Here is a 19,517-nt window from a genome sequence, read left to right on the forward strand (position 1 = left end):
CGAAGTTATTAGTAAAGATCCACATCTTGCTAGCAAGCTCACTTACTAACGAAGTTATTAGTAAAGATCCACATCTTGCTAGCAAGCTCACTTACTAACGAAGTTATTAGTAAAGATCCACATCTTGCTAGTAAGCTCAGTTACTAACGAAGTTATTAGTAAAGATCCACATCTTGCTAGTAAGCTCACTTACTAACAAACAAAGTTATTAGTAAAGATCCACATCTTGCTAGCAAGCTCACTTACTAACAAACAAAGTTATTAGTAAAGATCCACATCTTGCTAGCATGCTCACTTACCAACGAAGTTGTTAGTAAAGATCCACATCTTGCTAGCAAGCTCTCTTACTAACAAACAAAGTTATTAGTAAAGATCCACATCTTGCTAGCAAGCTCTCTTACTAACAAACAAAGTTATTAGTAAAGATCCACATCTTGCTAGTAAGCTCAGTTACTAACGAAGTTATTAGTAAAGATCCACATCTTGCTAGTAAGCTCACTTACTAACGAAGTTATTAGTAAAGATCCACATCTTGCTAGCATGCTCACTTACTAACGAAGTTATTAGTAAAGATCCACATCTTGCAAGTAAGCTCACTTACTAACGAAGTTATTAGTAAAGATCCACATTTTGCTTGCATGCTCACTTACTAACGAAGTTATTAGTAAAGATCCACATCTTGCTAGCAAGCTCACTTACTAACGAAGGTATTAGTAAAGATCCACATCTTGCTAGCAAGCTCACTTACTAACGAAGTTATTAGTAAAGATCCACATCTTGCTAGCAAGCCCACTTACTAACGAAGTTATTAGTAAAGATCCACATCTTGCTAGCAAGTTCACTTACTAACGAAGTTATTAGTAAAGATCCACATCTTGCTAGCAAGCTCACTTACTAACAAACAAAGTTATTAGTAAAGATTCACATCTTGCTAGCATGCTCACTTACCAACGAAGTTGTTAGTAAAGATCCACATCTTGCTAGCAAGCTCACTTACTAACGATGTTATTAGTAAAGATCCACATCTTGCTAGCAAGCTCACTTACTAACGAAGTTATTAGTAAAGATCCACATCTTGCTAGTAAGCTCACTTACCAACGAAGTTATTAGTAAAGATCCACATCTTGCTAGCAAGCTCACTTACTAACAAACAAAGTTATTAGTAAAGATCCACATCTTGCTAGCATGCTCACTTACTAACAAACAAAGTTATTAGTAAAGATCCACATCTTGCTAGCAAGCTCACTTACTAACGAAGTTATTAGTAAAGATCCACATCTTGCTAGCAAGCTCACTTACTAACGAAGTTATTAGTAAAGATCCACATTTTGCTAGTAAGCTCACTTACTAACGAAGTTATTAGTAAAGATCGACATCTTGCTAGCAAGCTCACTTACTAACAAACAAAGTTATTAGTAAAGATTCACATCTTGCTAGCAAGCTCACTTACTAACAAACAAAGTTATTAGTAAAGATCCACATCTTGCTAGCAAGCTCACTTACTAACAAACAAAGTTATTAGTAAAGATTCACATCTTGCTAGCATGCTCACTTACCAACGAAGTTGTTAGTAAAGATCCACATCTTGCTAGCAAGCTCACTTACTAACGAAGTTATTAGTAAAGATCCACATTTTGCTAGTAAGCTCACTTACTAACGAAGTTATTAGTAAAGATCGACATCTTGCTAGCAAGCTCACTTACTAACAAACAAAGTTATTAGTAAAGATTCACATCTTGCTAGCATGCTCACTTACCAACGAAGTTGTTAGTAAAGATCCACATCTTGCTAGCAAGCTCACTTACTAACGAAGTTATTAGTAAAGATCCACATTTTGCTAGTAAGCTCACTTACTAACGAAGTTATTAGTAAAGATCGACATCTTGCTAGCAAGCTCACTTACTAACAAACAAAGTTATTAGTAAAGATTCACATCTTGCTAGCAAGCTCACTTACTAACAAACAAAGTTATTAGTAAAGATCCACATCTTGCTAGCAAGCTCACTTACTAACAAACAAAGTTATTAGTAAAGATTCACATCTTGCTAGCATGCTCACTTACCAACGAAGTTGTTAGTAAAGATCCACATCTTGCTAGCAAGCTCACTTACTAACGAAGTTATTAGTAAAGATCCACATCTTGCTAGCATGCTCACTTACTAACGAAGTTATTAGTAAAGATCCACATTTTGCTAGCAAGCTCACTTACTAACGAAGTTATTAGTAAAGATCCACATCTTGCTAGTAAGCTCACTTACTAACGAAGTTATTAGTAAAGATCGACATCTTGCTAGCAAGCTCACTTACTAACGAAGTTATTAGTAAAGATCCACATTTTGCTAGCAAGCTCACTTACTAACGAAGTTATTAGTAAAGATCCACATCTTGCAAGTAAGCTCACTTACTAACGAAGTTATTAGTAAAGATCCACATCTTGCTAGCAAGCTCACTTACTAACGAAGTTATTAGTACAGATCCACATCTTGCTAGTAAGCTCACTTACTAACGAAGTTATTAGTACAGATCCACATCTTGCTAGTAAGCTCACTTACTAACGAAGTTATTAGTAAAGATCCACATGTTGCTAGCAAGCCCACTTACTAACGAAGTTATTAGTAAAGATCCACATCTTGCAAGTAAGCTCACTTACTAACGAAGTTATTAGTAAAGATCCACATCTTGCTAGCAAGCTCACTTACTAACGAAGTTATTAGTAAAGATCGACATCTTGCTAGCAAGCTCACTTACTAACGAAGTTATTAGTACAGATCCACATCTTGCTAGTAAGCTCACTTACTAACGAAGTTATTAGTAAAGATCCACATGTTGCTAGCAAGCCCACTTACTAACGAAGTTATTAGTAAAGATCGACATCTTGCTAGTAAGCTCACTTACTAACGAAGTTATTAGTAAAGATCGACATCTTGCTAGTAAGCTCACTTACTAACGAAGTTATTAGTAAAGATCCACATGTTGCTAGCAAGCCCACTTACTAACGAAGTTATTAGTAAAGATCGACATCTTGCTAGCAAGCTCACTTACTAACGAAGTTATTAGTAAAGATCCATATTTTGCTAGCATGCTCACTTACTAACGAAGTTATTAGTAAAGATCCATATTTTGCTAGCAAGCTCACTTACTAACGAAGTTATTAGTAAAGATCCATATTTTGCTAGCAAGCTCACTTACTAACGAAGTTATTAGTAAAGATCCACATCTTGCTGGTAAGCTCACTTACTAACGAAGTTATTAGTAAAGATCGACATCTTGCTAGTAAGCTCACTTACTAACGAAGTTATTAGTAAAGATCCACATCTTGCTAGCAAGCTCACTTACTAACGAAGTTATTAGTAAAGATCCACATCTTGCTGGTAAGCTCACTTACTAACGAAGTTATTAGTAAAGATCGACATCTTGCTAGTAAGCTCACTTACTAACGAAGTTATTAGTAAAGATCCACATCTTGCTAGTAAGCTCACTTACTAACGAAGTTATTAGTAAAGATCCACATCTTGCTAGCAAGCTCACTTACTAACGAAGTTATTAGTAAAGATCCACATCTTGCTAGCATGCTCACCTACTAACGAAGTTATTAGTAAAGATCCACATCTTGCAAGTAAGCTCACTTACTAACGAAGTTATTAGTAAAGATCCACATCTTGCTAGCAAGCTCACTTACTAACGAAGTTATTAGTAAAGATCCACATCTTGCTAGCAAGCTCAATTACTAACGAAGTTATTAGTAAAGATCCACATTTTGCTAGCAAGCTCACTTACTAACGAAGTTATTAGTAAAGATCCACATCTTGCTAGCAAGCTCACTTACTAACGAAGTTATTAGTAAAGATCCACATCTTACTAGCATGCTCACTTACTAACGAAGTTATTAGTAAAGATCCACATCTTGCTAGCAAGCTCACTTACTAACGAAGTTATTAGTAAAGATCCACATCTTGCTAGCAAGCTCACTTACTAACGAAGTTATTAGTAAAGATCCACATCTTGCTAGCAAGCTCACTCACTAACGAAGTTATTAGTAAAGATCCACATTTTGCTAGCATGCTCATTTACTAATGAACCAGAATTTCTAGTACAGATCCACGTCTTCATTGACTTACGGATCAAATCAGCTGGTAAGGATCCACAGAGTTTCTCTCCATCTATCTCCAAGTAATCATATTCACAGTTCCTGCTGGATTCCACTTCGAACGATACAAAAATCAGCTCTAGCCTACAGACGTTGCCCTGGCGTCTGATAACATATTGGCAGTCGAGATTATTTTCATAGTTATCTGGATAGTTCTTGCTCTGAATGATGAAGTCATATTCAGCAAACACATAAACACATGGTCCAGTAGGTTTTACTGGAAAAAAAAAGAAAAAAAGAGCTTTTATTTAAAGCTGTTATCGATGTAACGAAAACCATGTTAATACCAGATGTATCGCGACAGAAGTAAACAGTACTTATTGCACCATTCCTCGACCCAGCATGGCCAGGTGGGTTAAGGCGTTCGACTCGCAATCTGAGGGTCACGGGTTCGAATCCTGGTCGCACCAAACATACTCGCCCTTTCAGCCGTGGGGGCGTTCTAATGTAATGGTTAATCCTACTATTCGTTGGTAAAAGAGTAGCCCAAGAGTTGGCGGTGGGTGGTGATGACTAGCTTCCTTCCCTCTAGTCTTTTGTTTGTTTGTTTTGGAATTTCGCACAAAGCTACTCGAGGGCTATCTGTGCTAGACGTCCCTAATTTAGCAGTGTAAGACTAGAAGGAAGGCAGCTAGTCATCACCACCCATCGACAACTCTTGGGCTACTCTTTTAACAACGAATAATGGGATTGACCATTACATTATAAGACTCCACGTATGAAAGGGCGAGGATGTTTAGCGCGACTGGGATGCAAACCCGCGACCCTCGGATTACGAGTCGAGTGCCTGAACCATCTGGCCATGCCGGGCCGAACGATTGAGAAACGCTGTTGTAACAGTCATGTGCCGGGCCGCGATGAAGCATTGTTGGTTGAAAACAGAGATAACAAATTTAAGTATCAGTCTGACTTCGAAGTAGTCACGTGAAAGTTTGTACACACGCATCCTTTAGGTCAGAAATTTCAATAACCATTAATGTTAAACAAAGTCCTATCCGTTACAACAAAGAAAAGACACTTTTCATACTACTACAAATGCTTACTAATATATTTTATAAATGTATTATAAACATTCACCACATGAATAAATGCATATTTATATATTTTTAAGACCAGGTAGTCAGGACGCTCGACTTGCAATCTGCGAATCGCAGGTTTGAATCCCTGTCACACCAAACATGCTCGCCCTTTCATCCGTGGGGGTCAATCCCATAATTTGTTGGTAACAGAGTAGCCCAAGAGTTGGCGGTAATTGGTGCTGACTAGCTGCCTTCCCTTTTGTCTTACACTGCTGAATTAGGGTCGGCTAGCTAGCGCAGATAGTCTTCATGTAGCTTTGCGCGAAATTAAGAAACAAGTTTTTAAAAATATATTAATATATTTAACAGTTATTAAAATTGCAGGGGTTTGTATAATGTAAAAATACCAAAGCAAGTACAATGGTACCTCGGTTCTCGAACTTAATCCGTTCCAGAAGGCTGTTCGAAAACCGAATCAGTTTTTCCCATAAGAAATACTGTAAATTAAATTAATCCGTTACAGACCTCCAAACATTACGCATTATGAAGCATTTTAAGTAAAAATATTGTTTATTTATACCTGTATAATAATACTTACATGCATAAAGTAAACCACAAAAACTATAAACACAATAAAAAACAATAAATGAAAATTTAACTGCATTTTACCTGTGCTGAGGAGAGCTGATGGCGTAAGTGAAAGGTGGTGAGGAACATGGAGAGTAGGAGGGTTATTATTGTTTGTAACGGGAGTCACCTTCCATAAAAACGTCAGGTAATTCTCCTTCTGGGGTTCTTTCTCTTTTCTATCTCTTTGCACTGCTACAACCTGCTTGAGACTGACTGGACCTATTTCTCACTAAAAACTTGTCTAATGAGGTTTGTTTCTGCCTGCATTTTAAAATGTTTTTGAAGTTAGACATGACATTGTCATTGAAAAGGTTTGTGCTGCGATTTGCTACAGCTTTGTCAGGGTGAAATTTTTCCACAAAACTTTGTAACTCTCCCCATTTTCCACACATTTCTTTGATTAGTAAACTAGGAACATCCTCCCTCCTCATCTGAAGACACTTTCTCAGTTGCCTTCTGTTGCTGCTCATTCTGAAGGTCTTGGAGTTCTTCCATGGTGAGCTCAGTGTTGTGGTCTTCCACCAACTCCTCCACATCATCACCACTCACATCCAACCCTGGTCTAGTGAGACAATATTTTACACATCATCACCACTCACATCCAACCCTGGTCTAGTGAGACAATATTTTACACATCATCACCACTCACATCCAACCCTGGTCTAGTGAGACAATATCCTTCACAACATCAACACTCACATCCAACCCTGGTCTAGTGAGACAATATCCTCCACATCATCACCACTCACATCCAACCCTGGTCTAGTGAGACAATATCCTCCACATCAACACCACTCACATCCAACCCTGGTCTAATGAGACAATATCCTTCACAACATCACCACTCACATCCAACCCTGGTCTAGTGAGACAATATCCTCCACATCATCACCACTCACATCCAACCCTGGTCTAATGAGACAATATCCTCCACATCATCACCACTCACATCCAACCCTGGTCTAATGAGACAATATCCTCCACATCATCACCACTCACATCCAACCCTGGTCTAATGAAACAATATCCTCCACAACATCAACACTCACATCCAACCCTGGTCTAGTGAGACAATATCCTCCACATCATCACCACTCACATCCACCCTGGTCTGGTGAGACAATATCCTCCACATCATCACCACTCATATCAATCCTGGTCTGGTGAGACAATATCCTCCACATCATCACCACTCACATCCAACCCTGGTCTGGTGAGACAATATCCTCCACATCATCACCACTACATCAACGCTGGTCTGGTGAGACAATATCCTCCACATCATCACCACTCACATCCAACGCTGGTCTAGTGAGACAATATCCTCCACATCATCACCACTCACATCCAACCCTGGTCTAGTGAGACAATATCCTCCACATCAAGACCACTCACATCCAACCCTGGTCTAGTGAGACAATATCCTCCACATCATCAACACACACATCCAACCATGGTATAGTGAGACAATATCCTCCACATCATTACCACTCACATCCAACCCTGGTCTAGTGAGACAATATCCTCCACATCATCAACACTCACATCCAACCCTGGTCTAGTGAGACAATATCCTCCACAACATCACCACTCACATCCAACCCTGGTCTAGTGAGACAATATCCTCCACACCATCAACACTCACATCCAACCCTGGTCTAGTGAGACAATATCCTCCACATCATCACCACCCACATCCAACCCTGGTCTAGTGAGACAATATCCTCCACATCATCATCACTCACATCCAACCCTGGTCTAGTGAGACAATATCCTCCACATCATCACCACTCACATCCAACCCTGGTCTAGTGAGACAATATCCTCCACATCATCACCACTCACATCCAACCCTGGTCTAATGAGACAATATCCTCCACATCATCACCACTCAAATCCAACCCTGGTCTAGTGAGACAATATCCTCCACATCAACACCACTCACATCCAACCCTGGTCTAGTGAGACAATATCCTCCACATCATCACCACTCACATCCAACCCTGGTCTAATGAGACAATATCCTCCACAACATCAACACTCACATCCAACCCTGGTATAGTGAGACAATATCCTCCACATCATCACCACCCACATCCAACCCTGGTCTAGTGAGACAATATCCTCCACATCATCACCACTCATATCCAACCCTGGTCTAGTGAGACAATATCCTCCACATCATCACCACTCACATCCAACCCTGGTCTAATGAGAAAATATCCTCCACAACATCAACACTCACATCCAACCCTGGTATAGTGAGACAATATCCTCCACATCATCACCACTCACATCCAACCCTGGTCTAGTGAGACAATATCCTCCACATCATCACCACTCACATCCAACCCTGGTCTGGTGAGACAATATCCTCCACATCATCACCACTCATCCAAGCCTGATCTGGTGAGACAATATCCTCCACATCATCACCACTCATCCAGCCCTGGTCTGGTGAGACAATATCCTCCACATCATCACCACTCACATCCAACCCTGGTCTAGTGAGACAATATCCTCCACATCATCACCACTCACATCCAATCCTGGTCTAGTGAGACAATATCCTCCACAACATCAACACTCACATCCAACCCTGATCTAGTGAGACAATATCCTCCACATCATCACCACTCACATCCAACCCTGGTCTAGTGAGACAATATTCTACACATCATCACCACTCACATCCAACCCTGGTCTAGTGAGACAATATCCTCCACATCATCACCACTCACATCCAACCCTGGTCTAGTGAGACAATATCCTCCACATCATCACCACTCACATCCAACCCTGGTCTAGTGAGACAATATCATCGACAACAGGCTCAGCCTCAAAGCCTTCAAAGTCTCCATCTGCTACTAAGTCTGGCCACAATTTCTTCCAGGCTGAGTTCATGGTCCTCAAAGACACTTCCCTTCAGGCTTTGTCTATGATCCTCAAGCAATGGAGGATATTAAAGTGATTTTTCCGGAACTCTTTGAGCGTTAACTCTGTGTCAGAGATCACTTCAAAGCACCTTTGAAACAGTGCTTTAGTGTAGAGTTTCTTAAAGTTCGATATGTCCTGCTGGTCCATGGGCTGAATGAGAGGAGTCGTGTTAGGGGGCAAGAGCTTCACCGTAATGAAACTGTACTCCTCCACCAACCCGTCCTCCAAGCCTGGTGGGTAAGCAGATGCATTGTCTATCACAAGGAGGGCCTTGAGTGGCAACTGTTTTTTCGTGAGGTAATTCTTTACACTTGGGACAAACACTTCATGAACTCACTTCATAAAAAATTGCCTGGTTACCCATGCTTTACTATTAGCCCTCCACATGATATTTAGTTTACTTTTCAGGACATTATTTTTCTTAAAAACTCTCGGGTTCTCAGAATGGTATACAAGCAAAGGCTTAAGTTTTAAGTCCCCACTTGCATTACTACATAACAATAGAGTTAGCCTGTCCTTCATTGGCTTGTGTCCTAGCAGTGAATTTTCCTCCTTGGTGATGTAGGTCCTCTTTGGCATTTTCTTCCAAAAGAGGCCTGTCTCATCACAGTTGAACACTTATTGGAGAATAAAACCCTCAGCTTCTACATAGTCCTTAAATTCCCTAACAAATATATAAGTAGCGTCTTTGTTAGAACTGGCACCCTCCCCATGTATCACCACTCTATGTATGCCACTTCTCTTCCTAACTTTTTCAAACCACCCCTTACTAGCTTTAAAGACATCACTTGTATCAGCACTCGTTCCAGGGTTGTTTTTCAGGAGGTCAGCATGCAACTGCTTTGCTTTCTCACAAATTATGGGCTCAGAAATGCTATCACCAGCTAACTGGTTTTCGTTTACCCAAATCAACAACAGTTTATCTACCTCTTCCATTGTTTGTGATCTTTGTTTCGTAAGCACTGTCGCTCCTTTTGCAACATCAGCTCCTTTGATGACCTCTATTTTTCAGTATGGTGCAGACTGTAGACTTCACCATACCAAACTGTGTAGCAAGGTCAGACACGCGAACACCACTATATGAGATCTCTTTTCACCTCTATTGTGGCTCTAACAACTTTTCTTTTTGGTTTGCTGCTTTCATTATTCTTCTTTGACCCCATCAGAATATTTAGAAAAACAACAAAAAACAAAAAGAAGAACGAGAACGTTCACATCAGATTTTAGGGGATGTTTTGGGCAAGCTTGACATGGGCCCAAAATGGTCGAAGGGTCGTTCGGGTCATCAGTCGGGTTATTTAGGGGGTTCGGGCCACGACAGATTGGTTCGGGATCCGAGGTACCAGTGTATTCTGAATATTAAAATTACTTGAAAAATTAATAAAAACGGATTATGATCTGATACTTATTTTATTAGGTTTAAGACTAGAATAAATGTATAGCGTAAAATGAGAAGTTAAGGTTAATACACCAAAAGCTGAGGAGTAATAGAAACCAATAGGCCTAACATTTGCGATAGAAATCACAACGGCTTCCAATCTAAACAGGAACTGGATGGTTGAAGATGGTGGATTTCAAAATATTTATTACATTTTCGAAGAATGCATTTTTAAGCAACGTATAAAGTTGTTGTAATTGGTGCTATTTTTGAAAGACACCTTCTTTACAAAGTGTGGTGTTCGATGAAACCATCAGATCCCTCTTCCTCCGATGTGAGAAGAAAAATGTACATGACTCTTTAATCACATATAACCTACAAACACTTTATTTGCTGCAACTGTTCTTAAAATTAGAGACTTTAGAGCATCTGTCCTCTAAGTAAAGAGTTTATTTGGTATGATATTTGGTTATGTCTAGTTTTATCCATCCTGTATGTATATATATATGTAAGTGTTCAAAACAATCACAATACAATGAAACCAAAATTCAAACTAACTCATCCATTGCTATTCATGTTGTTATGCTTAACTTAAGTCACAATGGACAATGCCTGTGGTTATAGCACTCAAACGCGTTGGGAATATTCCATCTATAAGACAAAATCCAAACGCTGATAAAGAAACAAGCTCGCCAGAAACTGAGGAGAATAAGTCACAAGTTGGAAGTTGAACACTTGAACCCACAACAACTCAACTTTATCTGTCTTTCACTGCCTGCAGCTAGCTAGTTTTGGGAAATTTTAATAATTATATACAGGGTGTTCGGAAAGTCACTGTGCACTTATATATTTATTAACAGACATCTTTCAATGTGGAATACAGGAGATAAATGTGAATGACAATTATAAACAATGTTGAAAGTGACCCCAGTTGACATCAATACAGGCCTGGATCCTTCTTATTTTGTTTCTAAACACTGCTATCAGTTGCTGGCTTGAAATATACTGAATGAATGCTGATTACAAAACTCCACAGTGACTTTCCGAACACCCTGTACAATCCTAAAGTAGAATTAAACCACCCTAAAACCTCTACAATGTAAAAACTTCCTTTCTTTCCTTTAATTATTAGGGGGCCCCCCAATGGCTCAGAGGTATGTCTGCGGACTTACAACTAACAAACAATTATTAGTGGTGTTAAACAGAACTAAAATCTTGTACCCTAATATTCTTTATTTTGAAAAATTTCTTCAGGAACTCTTGTTCACAGAAACTATCTTGTGGAGAGCATAGAGGGCGTTAGTTACGCAAGGTTATCCTTAGTTTAAGTAGTTAGCTTGAATATTCTGTTGAATCACCAACTTCAGGTGGTTGGTTTTATCTCAGCTCACCCAATTTGTGACTGAATAACTTTTACAAAATTAAGTTTGTTTGTTTTTTATTAAGCATAAAGCTACAAAAAGATCTATCTGTGATTTTTCCACCACTAGGGGCGCAAGATAAAGAAATATTAAGGCAAGAGTTTTTAGTTCTGTTCAACACCACTAATAATAATAATAATAAAAGAGTGGACGTTGGAAATTTTACATTGAATAAATTTTAAGATGGTTTAATTCTACGTTAAGGTTATTTTTAAGTACTTTCACAAAACTGGCTGCGAACAGCGAAAGATTTGTTTTGTTTGTTTTGAATTTCGCGCAAAGCTACACGAGGGTTATCTGCGCTAGCCGTCTCTAATTTAGCAGTGTAAGACTAGAGGAAAGGCAGCTAATCATCACCACCCACCGCCAACTCTTGGGCTACTCTTTCACCAACGAATAGTGGGATTGACCGTCGCATTATAACGCCCCACGGCTGGGAGGGCGAGCATGTTTGGTGCGACCGGGATTCGAACCATGCCGGGTCCCAACGAAAGGCAATAAGAGTTAAGTGCTTGAACTCACAATGCTCAACATTTAACTGATTCTCCTTAGTTTCTGGTGAGTTTGACATCGGCATGAGGATTTTATTTGATATATGGAATATTCTCAATGGGTTTGGGTCATATGACCACAGCCATTGTCCACTCTGGCTTAAGTTAAGAATGAGAACGGGGAACGATAAAGGAGACATAAATTTGGATTTTAGTTTCATTGTACCGTTTTTGTTTTCTACACATACATATATATATACATACACTTAAAATCTTAACGATACTATTCTCTTACTTTCACTTAAACCTTCTGCAGCATCGCGCAGTGAAGTTGATTCTGGTACTACAGGTGGCGGTACTGATCCAAATACTTCGAACTCTCTGTCAGGATCTTCTCTAAATCTTTCAAATGGACTGAATGAGTCAGAGACCTCCGATGGATCCTTATTGTTCTGAGTGTTTGATACGGTGGTGAAAGGGGCTCTGACCCCCGAACATCGATGCTGTTGAAAGTTTATTTTGAACCCTCTTTTAACAGAAACGGAGTCGGTTTGAAACATAAGCGTAATGCTTTTCCTGTCGCGGAATGATACTGTGCCTGGAAGAAGTACAGGATTATACCAGTAAATGACCTGTGAAAATATTCTGGAAAAAACAACTACAGAAATATCTTGAACAACATTTCTTGAATAGTTTTGATATATTCTTACATTATAAAGTAAATCGGTGTATTAGTAATACAAAGCTGTGGGAATTAACACAGTGACAGATTTAAGGTTGTGTGAGCCCAAGGACATAAAACAAAATTATCAATAGGCCTCCATTAGGACCATGGGTCCTGGGGCTGAGCCCCATCTAGCCCTCACTTAAATATGCCACTGTTATTGTAGCAATTTGAAACTATGCTAATTAAAAATACAGACTGAGGTACTGTCAGTACAAAACTGTGGAAATTATCGTACAGATAATTGCAGCAATACAAAACTGTGAGAACTACTATACAGATAATTACATCAGTACTAAACTAAATCTGTAGAAGTTATCATATTGGTATTTGATTCGTTTTGAATTTCGCGCAAAGCTACACGAGAGCTATCTGCGCTAGCCGTCCCTAATTTAGCAGTATAAGATTAGAGGGAAGGCAGCTAGCCATCACCACCAACCGCCAACTCTAGGGCTACTCTTTTACCAACGAATAGTGGGATTGAGCGTCACATAATAGTGCTCCCACGGGCGAAAGGGCGAGCATTTTTGGCGTGACGAGGATTCAAACCCGCGATCTTCAGATTACGGGTCGAGTGTCTTAACCACCTGGCCACCACGCCAGACCATCATATAGGTAATTGTAGCAATAAAACACTGAGGAAAATACGACAGTTAGATCTATACTAGTATTGTTTCAATATAAGTCCTCATTATACATTATTTTGCACCGTATTGGATAGACAGATATAATATAAGCTTTCTTACGTGAGTGTCCTCGTAGCTCATTCCCACAATACCGTCGCTCTTCTAACTCCAGATAATCTCCAATACAGCTTGGAGTGTAATCCACATCAAAATCAACAACGTTAAAGGTTACCGAGCAGAAGGTGTCGTTGTGTTCTTCGATACTGTACTTACACTGCAGATTGTTTCGGTACACGTTCGGATATCCGTAACTGTTAATTTCTCCCTTTACGGAGTCGATGCACACGTCACAGCTTGGAGGAGGCGGAAGAACTACAGGAAGTCAAAGAAGATAAACGTCATCACTACGTCATTCTGGTGTTTAGAGTGATGGGTGCTTCCCAAGAGTATTATTACAAGAAGTAATGTCGACTAGAGTTATCCTGAGCTCGGTTACCATCTCGTGCGACACATGAACGAGTGTTTGGTTTAGTTTGAATTTCACGCCAAGTTACACGAGGGCTATCTGCGCTAGCCGTCCCTAATTTAGTTGTGTGAGACTAGGGAGAGGGCAGCATCATCACCATTCACCGCCAATTCTTGGGCTATTCTTTTAGCAACGAATAGAGGGATTGACCGTAACATTATAACGTTTAAAGGGCGAGGATTTTATTTTTTGTGTGATAGGGGTTCGAACCCGCGACCCTCTAATTACGAGTCGAGTGCCTTGACCTCATGAACGAGTAAGTAAGAAATTTTGTTTGTCTCTATAAAGTTAAGCACAAAGCAAAACAATGGGCTATCTGTGTTCTGCTCATTTCGGGTATCAAAACCCAGATTCTAGCGTTGTAAATTTGCAGATATACCGCTGTGCTACTGGGGTAGGAATGGGAAAAGAGGAAATAATATGTGAGTATATCACGGCTCGAACCTAGGACATTCTTACATGCATTTTGTTTAGCCTAACCACTAAATAGAAATAAAGCTCAAACTGTTCGGTATGAATTAACGCAGAGGAAATTTAAAAACACACACATACCACGAGAAACAGAAGCTAAGTAGATTTAGGAAAGATAATTACTGTCATTTACCGTTTTCAGGATAGCAGTCTTTAATTTGTCGGACTTCTATATTAAATCCCGGTCTTGTTGCCTGTCCATCACTGAGGAAAGTGATGGTCTTTCGTTCTTCTTGGAACATAAAAACTCCTGGAAAAACAGAATAAAACTAATTAATGAGTGAAACATATCGATATTTTCGAAACCAGATAAGCCATTGCAAACATCTTTAAACTAACAGCTGTAATGAGGTTTTCGGTTCTATGAAATCATATAACATAAAAAAAACAGTAACAAGAACAACAAAGTAAAAACAAACAACGTGAATTACACACACGTGTAAAAACAGATTCGTAAAAACAAACAACGTGAATTACACACACGTGTAAAAACAGATTCGTAAAAACAAACTACGTGAATTACACACACGTTTAAAAAAGATCCGTAAAAACAAACAACGTGAATTACACACACGTATAAAAACAGACCCGTAATAGGGCGAGCAGTTCTGGTGCCATTAACTTAACATCTTATTCTAATTGTTTATCACGTGCTGTAATTGACATAAGACCGAAATTTCTGTTAAATCGCCTCTCTACGTTTATTTTATGCTATGTTTTTGAGGTGTTGAAACAGGTTTATAAAGTGGAAAACTGTTAAACAGAAACTTTAGAAAATTTTATCTATATTTATCATATGTTGAAACAGACTTCTAAAGTGAAAATCAAAAGGTAAAACAACTGCATTTGCACAATTTATGATGTGTGGAAAGAGATTTAAAAAGGGGAAAACTGTGTTAAACAACAGTTTATCACGTTGATAAATGTGTTAAACAACAGTTTTCATACAACTTATACTGTATATTTGTCTTGGTTGGGTTTTTTAAAAGTAAATTATAACAAATCTTTCTGTTTCAAAATTAGAGAGACTACGTACCATTAACATCAGTATAAAATACATATAAAATTGACACATAACTCGTGAACAGGAAAAGAACAGAATCTTAATATTCGGTAGGAAATAAGGGCGCTGAAAGGAAAATTCACATGTTAAGATGTTTTCATTTGTTTTTCGTACGTTTGAAAATTGTGAATTTTCATACGTTTTAAAATAATTAATATCAGTAAAATATATCTAGTCCAAGACTTTAGTACATGCTGTTTATTTATCGCTCATATCCCAGATATGTGGCATAAGAAAAAAAAATGTTTTTTTTAATGTCCTGTAATAATCCGATTATAGGGCGATCTCGAATATAAGACGATCCATGTTTTCAGAAACCATGGGAAAGAAAAAAAAATTCGAATGTTATAACATCCTTTTTTAGGTTTTCAAAAGTCACTACTATTACTGAACAGATTGCAGGTGGATTAGTTGTAATAATTTTGAGCAAACAGCTGGCGCGCATGCGTATACGGATTCTATCTGAACTTTCAAGAATGTGAAAGGCGAGAGTAGAAGTAAAGGAACTGGGGTTGGTCGCGATTATAAGGTAACTGTGAATTTTACGATTATTAATAACCAAATATCGCCTTTTAATCGGACCAATACGGTATTTTCATTTGATGACCAGTAAAGAATCATCGGATAATTAGTTCTACTCACTAACTGCTTCTGGAGTAATCACGCCACATAGCTTTTTATCGTCCACTTTCAAGAAGTCGTAAACACAACTGTCGCTTGGTTCAATATCAAACTTTAAAAATTTCATCTCTAGTCCACAGATGTCGCTGTTAACGCGCCCAACTTCATAATGACATACCGTGAGGGTAGGATAATTATCTGGGTAGTTTGGGCTTCTGAGAAAGAAATTTTCTTTGAGAAAAGTACGGTCACATGATGGCAGCAATCCTGTTAAAATACAAGTTTAACACGCAACTGTTAAATATCAGATGAACAATACCAAAACAATTATTCGAAATACATCTAGCTCTTTTAAAGTATAACAAAGTTAAAACTGAACATGGAATCCTTGATGCAGAGGCCTAATGCATTCTTTGGTTTGTCCAAAGAATGAATCACACCTCTACGTCACATATTCTATTTTCAATTTTACCTTTAATAAAAATAAAACAACTCTGTAACATATATATATATATATATTGATAGATAGATATACAATTATTAAACAGTTGGATTGCTGTATAATATCGAATAATTTTTTAAACGAAGTGCTATAACATTATTCACACATCTAAGTTTATTCAGGTTACTATAAGGTGAGTTTAAAAGGACCCAATCTTCCATAAAGTTAAATCACCCGTTTGGAAAAAACCAAAGACTAAATCAGTTACAGGCTTAATTAATCATAGTTCTGGCTTAACATTTTAAGTGTATTTTTAACACGTAGTAACTCAGTTTTGCAATCCAAAAAGGGGTCGTTACAATATCTTCAATGAATGAAACTATTTCCTGTCAGTTTTTCGCGTATATATATGTATATATATACATATATATATTTCTTAGAGTGTATGAGTAGCTTCCACCAGTTAGAAAAGAAACATTAATTTTTGCGAGTGTAAAAGCTGCAGAATAGACAATTTGAGTCATGGCAATGCAGGAATCAAACACCAAATTTTACTCTCATAGAAGCTGCTACAAATGATATCATGCCTCGTCATGGTCAAGTCATTAGCGTTCATTTGTGGTCCACGTCCCATTGCTTCAAAAATGGGGTTTGGATGTTTTATAAGAGTGATGGTGAAATCCAACCTTCGGTCAGAAGAACAGAAGTCGAAATGTTAATGGTGGTCATGTTTACCATTTATGTTTCCTCCAGTTTATGAATTCCAAATACCAGCTGAGTTATAACCATCCTTAATTTACAACTCGTATATTTTATCTTTTCTATTTTTGATGGCTTTAAATGTCCAATTAGTAGGTACATGAACGATATTGTCACGCTGAATAATTTAAACTACTATCAAATTATTTTCGTACTTGTATTTAAAGTAATACTTCAGCCTAATTTCATTGTATATATATATATAATTTTTTTTGTTTGGTTGTTTGTTTTATCTGCAAGCAGTACTTACTAGCAGATATTCCAGTACATGTTCCAGGTTTTCTCTTCACCTCTATCCAGAATCCTCCCCCGGATATGATATTGTTGGAATGGAAATAAAACGTCAACTCTTTAAGTTGTCTTGGAAAATTAATCGTCGCTAAGTTAGAAAAACAAAGCAAAATATAGTGACAACAGCATTTTATTTCGTCTTTACATTTTACATATCTAATCCAACACGATAAGGAAAAAAAGAAATCTTCTTACCTAATAGAAAAGTATTTCCAGTTTGCCAAATTTAACTAGACTTAGTCAATTAACAATAACAACAAAAATTTTATGAAAATATCTGGTTAAAATTATTATGCTTTATGAGCGAGGGAATATTTGTATATTTAAACAGTAAATATATAGGATAATTACTTAGATAATTATTAAAAGTGTGCGCCATCTCGTTGATAGTTTGTACTGATTGATGAAAGTTTGGTGATGGACTTACTGGACTTTCCTCTCCAGCTGTTGCCACAGAAACGACGTTCATCCACCAGAAGGTAATCTTCGTTGCATGTACCAGTGTCGTAACTCGTGAGGTCAAAGTCGTGAAATGTCACCTCAAGCTCGCAGGAGTCATCAACTCGTTTAATCCGATAAGTGCATTCCAAGTTACTCCGATAGGGGGCGGGGTAGCCGTAGCTACTAAAATTACCCTCACCTTCGTAAAGACAAAAATCACAGACTCCGTTTGAAATATCGATGGCGGTACCTATAAGAAAATTAGAAAAAAAGATTAGAAGGGGGGAGTGGCTAAGATTCGAGAAGAGTGGTAATTCTTAAATATAAGCCAATGAGATATTTAGTATATACAATTATGAGTTGAAATTAATTTCTTAAATACGGTAAGTAATTGCAAATAACGTGTAATTCGTGCAACTACTTTTTGTACGTGATATCTAATAACTTTCGAAAGACAATCCGTAGTTTTCATTTTCACAGAATAGCCTATTCTAATAAAAATTTTGTTTGTTTGTTTGGGAATTTCGCACAAAGCTACTCGAGGGCTATCTGTGCTAGCCGTCCCTAATTTAGCAGTGTAAGACTAGAGGGAAGGCAGCTAGTCATCACCACCCACCGCCAACTCTTGGGCTACTCTTTACCAACGAATAGTGGGATTGACCGTCACATTATACACCCCCACGGCTGGGAGGGCGAGCATGTTTAGCTCGACGCGGGCGCGAACCCGCGACCCTTGGATTACGAGTCGCACGCCTCACGCGCTAGGCCATGCCGGGCCCTCTAATAAAATAATCTGACTCAACTGCCTCTTCTCGTATGTTCTGAATGAGTAAAGTGGTAACAAAAAAGTTAAGCCTAATTATTGGTTTCAAAGTGTTGATTTAACTTCTGATTTACGTTTCCAACTTTGTTTCGCGTTGTGTTTTAATTGTTTTTAACATAAAGATTATTAAAATGTAGTGTAATTTGTTCAAAACGGTATAATGTAGTACACTACAGTGTGGTACAGACAAGTATAGTGTAGTGTTACGTGATATAGTAAAGTCGAATGTAGTAACAACAATGTAGTATAGTGAAAGAAATTATAATATATTTAAGAACAGTGGAGTAGGTGCTATTAGAATTTTTTTCCCAAAGAAAACGGAAGCGTTATTTCTATTAGTCACGATTATTAATTAACTTAAGCTGGATTTCACTTCGAGATCTTTCATGACGCTAAGAATCGAAATGGAACGTGGTTAGGTGGGTCAGGTTTCAACTTTTTTTAGCTAATATTTAGAAGGTGTGTTTTTCTTATTGCAAAGCCACAGGGGGCTATCTGCTCAGCCCACCGAGGGGAATCGAACCCCTGATTTTAGTGTTGTAAATCCGGAGACATACCGCTGTACTAGCGGGGCGCAAACTGTGTGTGTGTGTGTTTTTTTCTTATAGCAAAGCCACATCGGGCTATCTGCTCAGCCCACCGAGGGGAATCAAACCCCTGATTTTAGCGTTGTAAATCCGGAGACATACCGCTGTACTAGTGGGGTG

General features: G+C 38.3%; 1 protein-coding gene across 2 annotated transcripts in view; it reads right to left on the reverse strand.

Annotated features, from left to right (window-relative positions):
* Positions 1-19,517, reverse strand: part of LOC143228847 (cubilin-like) — a 60,022-nt gene that overhangs the window by 23,622 nt on the left and 16,883 nt on the right. For both annotated transcript variants that reach the window (XM_076460238.1, XM_076460239.1), the window contains exons 3-9: positions 17,974-18,237; positions 17,506-17,634; positions 16,076-16,321; positions 14,504-14,620; positions 13,494-13,745; positions 12,319-12,621; positions 4,119-4,364 (exon numbers count right to left, since the gene is read on the reverse strand). In XM_076460238.1, the coding sequence (XP_076316353.1) occupies positions 4,119-4,364; positions 12,319-12,621; positions 13,494-13,745; positions 14,504-14,620; positions 16,076-16,321; positions 17,506-17,634; positions 17,974-18,237 (1,557 nt within the window). The remainder of the gene's footprint in view (positions 1-4,118; positions 4,365-12,318; positions 12,622-13,493; positions 13,746-14,503; positions 14,621-16,075; positions 16,322-17,505; positions 17,635-17,973; positions 18,238-19,517) is intronic.

The sequence above is a fragment of the Tachypleus tridentatus genome, chromosome 10, assembly GCF_004210375.1.
Source record: "Tachypleus tridentatus isolate NWPU-2018 chromosome 10, ASM421037v1, whole genome shotgun sequence".
Classification (NCBI taxonomy): domain Eukaryota; kingdom Metazoa; phylum Arthropoda; class Merostomata; order Xiphosura; family Limulidae; genus Tachypleus; species Tachypleus tridentatus.